Below are 9061 nucleotides of genomic sequence, written 5' to 3' on the forward strand. Positions count from 1 at the left end.
GTGCACAACTTTGATAAAAAAAATAGTATTATTTTTATTGGTAAACATTTATTTAAAGTATGCATTTTTTTTTTCTTTCATTAAACTATTAATAACAAAAAATATAATTACAAATAGAGTTATAATGGTCATTTTGTTGTTAGTAAACACTTACCAAAAACATTTGATAAACATTTATCTGATAAGAGTTGGTAAACGACCCCTTAGTACAATCAAACAAGTTGAGTTTTATAAAAATATGTGTGTTATTATATGAATAAGGATATTGTACGTAATGTATGAGTACAAAGAACCAACGATATACAATGGAAAAATAAAGCCAAAACTTGGCAGAAAGAAGGATAAAAAAGGAGATACATATACATATATAGACAATAATGGAATTGCCATGAAAATTTACAAAAGAAATATAGTTACAAAAAATAAAATACAAAAAAAAAAAAAAAAAGTGATTTACAATTGCCGATAAGGACCTGGAGAAGTGGTTATTTTTACTCCAAACCCCGTTTGCCCCTGTTTTATTATATCGTCTTTCTAAGAATATATATACCTCATCATGGAATGGACTTCTTATGCATCACCAATGAGTTCATAAATTTCATCACCTGCGTGTATGTAAACCAAATTTATAAACACTTTTTTTATTTAGTTGATAAGTTTTCATATAAGGATATCACAAAAAATGGGAGGTTGGTGTCTGATTGGTTTGAGCTTGACTCCAAAGGTCAAAAGTGTCTGGAGGTCACAGATTCAAATCCAAGAATGAACAAAAATCCTTTGTGGCCACGGAGGTTCAACTAACCCCTAAGATTAGTCGGTTCGTATAGCGGGTTGGATATCCAAGTTAATAAAAAAAATGGGTACCCAAACTCGACCCTAGTTTGACCAGGGACCCAAGGGTGCCCCTTTTTCATTCCTCTGTCCTAGTGTAACAAATATATAGCGTCATGAAAAGTGTCATCATTGTGTGTCACCATATATATTTTGTAACAAATAAATAGGTTGATTATTTTATTTTTCTGGATTCATGAGGCAGCCTGTCTTGGCTCAGGATTGTTCTCTTATATTAGAAGTTGATTTAAGCAATGAATGCAACAAGATAGATTCGTACCTCTGATGGATCCCTGAGAGAATAATATGCACTGCTTTCTTTGGGTTCAGAAGACACCAAGATACCATAACCACGATCACCGTCTCTTAGAAACTGTATGCAAATTATGTATCTTGTTCATAATTGGGTTCCAGAAATACCATGTTTATCACTATTATGCCAATTAGGTTTACCTTAAAAGCATCTTCATCGGTTCTATCATCCCCTACATATATGGGAAGAACATCATCGCAATTATTCAAGCCTACAAAAACACCATCACCTTCAGATATTTCGTTATAAACAATTTTATTCACGAAAACACAACTGCGAACTGGAACTTTACTAACCAAGTGATTCAAGTAAGAACTCGACAGCCTTTCCCTTGTCCCACTTAAGCACAGGGCGAACCTCTAAAACCTAAGCATAATGAGGCAAATAAACACAAGAATTAAAGCAAACAGAACAGGTTCACATCTATCGCGGTTTATTTTTCTGGGAAATCAAGACTTCATACCATTCGCCCATGTGTCAATCGTAGACGTGGATACTGTTCCAAAGTGTCTTGGACATATTGTGCTACTGTTTGCCAACTCTGTAATATTAAAAACTGGAGATGTTGAAAAATTCTTCTTTAAGCAGTTAATAACTTAATATTACTATCGGTAAGGAAGTGTTGAAATGACTGCTACCTTCTCATCTACATTACGGTAGTGCACAGAGACACAGAACTTGTTGTCCTCGACTTTTACTCCTTTTATGTCTTTGGTTATATCAACAAGGGCCACAAAAACCTGTTTCAAACATACATATGCTGAGTATTTCCTAATATGGAAAGTCATGTACATATATGCTACAAAACTTGAAGCATGTTCAATATAATAACCTCGTTGATCATTGGTAGAAATTCACTAGCAGGCTGGAACAAGTTTCCATCTTTATCCTATGTTCAAAAAAATAATAAAAATTAGATGACCCAGAAATGGGGCATGTTAATTCACATAGTTATTTATGCAAAAAAAACAAAAGAGTTGCTACCTCCTCACTAGTGGACCTTACGGTAGCAGTAGTATGGTCAGTTGGAGGCCGAACAGGACCCATGATGTCCATCCCATGACTACCAGCATAGTAGAGTTCTTTCAGTCCTACAAACTTTCGTACCTAAAACAATAGCAACATGATACATATAACCAAGAAAACAAGAAAGATTCAACTGAAACCTTCCAAAAAGATATGGTAAAGAAAAATACTTTCAAATACCTTTTCACGGCTTCTTCCACTAATAATTGCGGTTGGGAAGTATTTTGCCACATTTCTCACAGCTGCACGCATCTGTTAACAACTGGATATTATAAAAAAATCCTTGGGGGGGAGGGTGGGGTTCTAAGTGCATATTTCCAAGATTGAAAATAAAAAAATAAGGTTGGATTCTCACAGGATGAGACATAAAGGCATGATCTGGATTGCTCACAATAGGGGATAGTGTTCCATCATAATCTAGAAACAATGCTATTATCTTCCCCTTTGCATTATTTGCAATCTGTTCAAAGGCTGCAAGTGCAGATGGATACTTGAGCTGCACAAGGAGGCAAGAAACAGTTAGTTTTTTTCCCTTTATGCTAGAAAGCTAAACAGAAGTACGATACGAGAAATACCATCCAATCACGGTAAGCAACATCGACATCATTTGATGAAAAATCAATGCCATTATTTTTGGCTCGATTCCTGGGAGAGGAGGACTTCATGGCATCCAACCAACCAGTAGATCGAACATCATCAAGTACTCCAGGCTTTTTCCATGGGAGTGTAAGAAAAAGGCCTTGAGAGAAGATTGTGCCAGGGGAGCATGGTAGCAACGAATCATGAATTCCTAATCTTTGTTTGTTAATGGGGGTAGGATCAGTGAGTATGGGGGCAGTGTGATTAGCCTTAAGATCCATCTAGTCCCGACCAGCTGTTTGATATATTTGAATTAGATGCTAACGAATAGTCGATTTCACTGCCAGTCAGCACAATCCTCTTTAGCCGACCCTCTTGTCAATGAAAAACCACCTCTTTAAAGATTTTTTATCGTTGCTGGTAGGAAAATGATCCATCAAGCATGGGATTGCTGGAAACTGCCAATCATAAGATGTTAATAAAAAGGGGAAAAATCAAGAGTAAACGAACAAAAAAAGAAAATCCAAATTTTAATCTTACTTATGCATCCTCACTTTCAGTAGGCAAAGGCTTTTCTGAATTAAGTGAGACAAATAACTGCAAAACAAAAGGTTCCAATAAATTTCCTGATACGGACTCTCAAACTGATATGAAAATACCAAGATTAAAGCAATGTTAGTCTAGAAGTAAGAGATTGTGGAACTCATACAACAAAGAGAAACAACTTGGAAATCCTGCCAGGAGAAAATAATTCAGTCAAGTATGAAGATGCCACAAAAGATGGAAATGAGTTGTTTTCTTAAAGTTGTGGGGATACGCAGCCGTCCCTACTTACAGCAGTCTTATTTTAGTAGGGCCAATCTTATTTGTTGATTCTCTCTCACTCACTGAAAATGTAGGCACATATTCATGGATTCCCTTATTCCTTCACAATAGTTTCCTTTTCATTACCATCTCCACTCTTCTAAATCAAACATATTCAAGGAAAATTTAGGAAGTGTCAATTGCAAAATGCTAATAAGTAAACTTGAAATTGTTTCCTCCCAGGATATAGGTTTACTCTGGTTTCAACTTTTCCATGAACCTAATAACCTCTACCTATAATTAGCATATGGAGAATTATTCGCCAAACGAACAAATTTTTTCATGGGACCACGAAAAGACGGCCATTCAAAGTCCAAATAACAGCAGTGTTTTCACTGTAGATGCATGTGACAAGGTCAAAGCATGATACTAAATCAATACACAGAATCAGAACTAATAGCAGCACAGGGACAAGCTATAACTGCAGAAAAGAAAAGAAATTGTTGTATATTGTGCATTAAACCAGACTTTTGCCCTTTCAGAAAAAAGGGAAAAACTAAACTTGTGTGTGATTTGTATGTCAATGTACTTGGTAAAATAGCACCCAAATAAAAAGCTGGCCGGGAACAAATACAAAGAAGATAAAGTAGGCACTTTGCTAGGTGCATACTAATAATCAAAAGCCACATGGTGGGGACTCGAGATGTAGAAAGAACAACAGCATATGGAACAAGACAATATGGTCCAACGTTGGGAAGCATTGAATTGGACAAGAACCCAACACAAAATACATGCCAACAAATAATATTATGCAAATAGATCAATGATAAATCATAGCTTGCCAACTCCAGACACCTATGTATCCATATGCGATACAACCAAACATGCATATACTAGCTGTCTGAGTATGACCACTCGAAGTTGTGATAACGTTGCACATCTATTTGCATCAAACTCTTAACAATATAAGAAAAACACAACAGGAGTGCCTTTTTTTATTCAAAATCATCTAAAACTCTCATCTTCTTTTGTCTCTTTTTCCTTCTCTCCTTTGTACACCACCTATTACTTTCTTTTTAAAAAAAAGAAATAAACCTCACTTATTGTGAATGAGTCGGTCTAGAAGGTGAACTGAACCTGGACAGTAGACATCATACTCTGATACTCATATTATAACATAAGTAAATAAGTCAGGATTAAACAAAAAGATCAGAGTGTTTCAGAGTGAGAAATGACAAAGAAGCATATGGAAATTAAAGCAAACAAGCCCATATTCCCTCTGGTCCAAAACAAAGAATCCCATTTGCAAGATACACGAAAAGCTTATCAAAAGAATTCAACAATACCATATAAGGATAATTTTGCGTTTGATGATGGAGATCACAATCACAGTTTTGCTAGCACACAAATAAATCTGTTTTGCAATACAATATAGAGGACTCTTGAAGTATATAAAGCTTTCAACTATATGCAAACAAGAACATGGCATCAATGACAAATAGTAATCGGTTGTTAGGCCAAAAACAAAACTCAACCATTACATTATGCAAGAGTACAAGACCCTTGGGGCCAGAAAATTTGGTGTGAGATATCATATGATGTTAACCTAAACATCCAGTTCCTACCACTAGAAATTCATGAGGAGCTTGACATAAATAAGGTCAAATACATACAAATTTCTCATACCAAAATCAGGAAAGAAAATAGTAAATATCTGATTTCATGACGCAATCAATTCCCAAGAAACCTACTCAACCATACATTATACAAGACCCGTAGATAAAAAAAAATTATTGCCAAATATCCACTGATGTTAACCTAAACACTCATCTCCTACCACTAGAAATTCATGAGGATCTCAACACAAGTGAATCAAATACATACAAATTTCCCATACCAAAAGCAGGAAAGAAGAAACCAACAATCTGTTTTCATGACACAATCAAATCTCAAAAGACCACAAATCATGTTGACTGAAACAGAGTAGTTTAATTTCAAACACCAAACGTAGAACTTAGGGTCATAACAAACATGATTAACACGCTTTGCCAAATTAAACAAAGCCAATAGAAATTTCTATCTTACAATAATAAACCAGATCATCATTGTTACGGCATATACCTTCTGTAAAGGAAACGAAATATCTACAACGCTACTGGAAGTAGAACCTTCAGAAATGCAAAAAAAATGATCGTCAACAAACAAATTAATAACCAAAACGGAAATGGCATAAAAGAAACCAACTAAATGAAAAGAAGCAGAGATTGAAACGGCATTACCTTGTGGTCAAGAACGCTTATAAGGACGAAGGAACTGAAAATTACAGAAGCGGTAGGAAGTGTCAGGGAGACGAAGGAGATATGGATGTAGATGCAAAACGCGTATACGTATAGGAGAGGATGAAGGAGGAAAGAGCAGAAGAGGGGTTAAGGAGGAGGTTTATATAGAATTTTGTCGACGACTCCATCCGTCGTATCTTGAAAGCGCGTGAGAGACGCATCTGGTGGGGCGTGGGAGAGATTATGAAATGACCGACGCGGTCAAGGAGTCATTTACACGTGGAATCGTATGAGGACACCTGTGACCCTGTCAGATCTGACGGGGCCATGTTGTGCGCCGAGTGGAGAAAGTGTCGTCGTTTTCAGTTACAGCTGGATCGGAGACAACGTCGGTGGCGGTTAGGAACCCTCCACCCGCCGTTTGACATTACCACCCTTTCTCCCACCTACTTTCCTCGTTTAAGCTTTTTTTTTTTATGATTTTTGTCACGTCTTTTGAAAATTAATAAGTTAGGATTCATAAATTAAAAAGGTAGGAGTATGATAAAAATTCATCATATTTAATTAGAATCCATCGATTATAATTGGATCAGATATCCGATCAATCTTGCAGACAACGATTTCAGGCTTCATGTACAAGTAAGTATGGATCTGCCGTGTGGGCTGTGGACGAGGATTTTTCCCTTTCAATCTCGGCTCTCACTCTCACTAGTCATTTCTGAGTTCTGACTTGTCCAATGTGTTTTCTTTCTTATTTTCCTTCAATCTTGATGTTTTCTTTTTAGTTTTTTATGCTTATATGTTTCTTAGTTTTTTAATTTGCTTATTAGGTTATTTGCTAATTTGTTGTTTGTCAAACAACCTGACACAGCCATGGAAAGAACCCTACTGTCTCCAAATAGCATGTGGCCACTATAAGTTAATGAAAATGGGCATGATTGGTCAGATAGTCTTGTGATATATTAAACCACTTGGTACAAAAGGGGATTAAAACAATAAACAAATACTCTTTAAACCCCCTATCGACCCCAAATGGTTCCCATCAAAGGGTTAGTTGGACAAAAATATCCATGTCAAATGGATTCTCATGAACAAATACAATCAGAAGGGATATGAGCGTCATTTGGGGTAATGATCTCAATCAGAGGGGTAAAGATGGAAGAATTCTCCAAGCACTTCCAACCATTGCGAGTATCTCAGTAGTTTTAGGACATTAACTGACATCATTTGATGGTAAAAAGACTTGATTAAAACAACAAGAAATTGTACAGGAATAAAGCATTTGGAGTTGTCTGACTGTAACCCCTTCATTGAAGGTAGTAAACTGGCACAAACAATTAAAAACAAAATGGAAATGATTTAGATCGTTGGAATGGCTTACAGAGGTTTATTTAAAGTTCACGGTCATAAAATTTGGAGTAGATGCCAGTTTTGTGTATCTTCCATACTCCACGGTTTCTAATGAGTCATTTACAGAATGCTTACTGGGTAAGCACTTACCGTCAAAAGAAATTACTCTCACTTACCTTATCATTTAACATTTTAGGCCATCAAAAATGATTGTTGGTAAGAGTCTTAAACCCAGTGAGCGCTTACCGGGTAAGAGTCTTTTTCTTCACTTACCAGGTAAGACTATCGATCATTGTTATACCTCTTATTAGGTAAGATTTTTGGTCCTGGTTGTGTCAGTAAGGTAACTGATATAGGTAAGTGCTTATGGTTGTAAAAAAAAACTCTACCTAAGTTTATAACATCATCATCGAGTCTAAATAGAACTACAAAAAATTATATGTTTTATTTGCCTTTTTATATATTATGGGCATCTTTTGGCCGTTCTGCACAAGACATGGAAAATCTCAAGACCGACTCTGGTGTTTTATAAGAATTACCATTAAAGAAAGTTCTTATATGAACACTAAGGGGCCGTTTACCAAACGCTTATCCATGTAAGCATTTACCATGTTACATTACCTTACCAGATAAATGTGATAAGAACCAAGAATCTTACTCGGTAAGAACGAGAGAAAGAACAAAAGTCTTACCCAATAAGTAAGTATTAGTGTTAAGTTTTACCGTAAGCATTTATTGAGTAAGTTTTTAGTAAACGGCCCCTAAGTCTTTTGAGTTCTTATACAAAAACTTTAGTTCTTACCTTGAATTGGACGTGTACGGAATTTTTTTTTTAGCTTTTAAATTAAATATTTGATATTTGTTATGAAGGTTCTTAGTTATCAAAGTGAAATAATATAAACACTTTTATCTGATAAACACTATTTTATAGTATTAATCTATAAAAATCTATAAAATAAGATTGTTTTATCAAACGATCGTAAGTATCCATTAATAGTTATTTATAATACTACCAAAAGGTTTTTGGCCTAACGATATCTTAGTCTTTGGTCTCCTAAAAGGTGAGTAGTTCAAACTTTACCAAAGATGAGTAAGGTGTGTGAATTTATTTGTTTCTATATAATATACTTAAAAACAATTATTTATAATACAATTTGTGATTTTATTGAATATTTTAATTTTGTTAAGCGAATATGGTGTTTTAATTAAAAATAAAAAGCAGCCATAGAAATGAGGAAGCGGTGAGGGTTTGTAGATTGACCTAGAAATATAATAAAATAATGGTTGTAATTAAGGGGATATTTAATATTTTAATGAAATAAAGGCTCACATGGTAAATTATCATGAATTTAATGGGGTGAGTGAGCATGACGCGCCATTGTGGTGGTGGTTGACTGTAACCCACGGGTAGCATTGACTAGTCAAAGATTGACAATACTTGAAGAAAGAATGGGTCCCAGTTTTTTTGACAGTAAGATTTTATTTTTCCTCTTCGAGGAAGTTGAGCCACCCTCCTCCCAATTCATGGCTCATCTTTGTTTTAAATTATCTATACTTACTATATTATAAAGTATTTAATAAAAAAAATTTAAAAATCATTTTTTATGTATAAAATATTTTTTATTAATGCATATTACTTAAAACTCAAAATTATAAGTAGATTGTGCATAAATACAACTTATTAAAACTTTATATATGAATTCGTGTAACTAATTACAGATAAACATAATCAAATACAAGATAAACATCTCATTTTAAATATAAAAAATTGAAAATATAATTAGGATAATTATTGAATTTAACAGAATAATTAATTATTATCTTTATAAAATTTATAATATTAAACTAAAAATAAATTATTTCATTATTAAACTTAAAT

General features: G+C 34.5%; 1 protein-coding gene across 3 annotated transcripts; it reads right to left on the reverse strand.

The window, feature by feature from the left end:
• Positions 1 to 345: 345 nt before the first annotated feature.
• Positions 346 to 5944, reverse strand: LOC112516128 (trehalose-phosphate phosphatase A-like). Of its 3 annotated transcripts, none has more exons than XM_025123163.1 (14): positions 5833 to 5944; positions 5675 to 5721; positions 3290 to 3346; positions 2746 to 3200; positions 2526 to 2666; positions 2351 to 2422; positions 2129 to 2251; positions 1977 to 2033; positions 1783 to 1884; positions 1608 to 1685; positions 1441 to 1510; positions 1285 to 1355; positions 1112 to 1204; positions 346 to 605 (listed from the first exon to the last, which is right to left on the reverse strand). In XM_025123163.1, exons 4-14 carry the CDS (start codon positions 3028 to 3030, stop codon positions 555 to 557), a joined length of 1143 nt encoding a protein of 380 aa, XP_024978931.1. In that variant the 5' UTR covers positions 3031 to 3200; positions 3290 to 3346; positions 5675 to 5721; positions 5833 to 5944; the 3' UTR covers positions 346 to 554. The 3 variants fall into 3 exon arrangements, with proteins under 3 accessions (XP_024978931.1, XP_024978923.1, XP_024978915.1); XM_025123155.1 differs by having other exon boundaries at positions 2746 to 3207; XM_025123147.1 differs by having other exon boundaries at positions 2746 to 3207; positions 4900 to 5721.
• Between the last annotated feature and the right edge of the window lie 3117 nt (positions 5945 to 9061).

Source organism: Cynara cardunculus, assembly GCF_001531365.2.
Source record: "Cynara cardunculus var. scolymus isolate 2C chromosome LG 1, CcrdV1, whole genome shotgun sequence".
Classification (NCBI taxonomy): domain Eukaryota; kingdom Viridiplantae; phylum Streptophyta; class Magnoliopsida; order Asterales; family Asteraceae; genus Cynara; species Cynara cardunculus.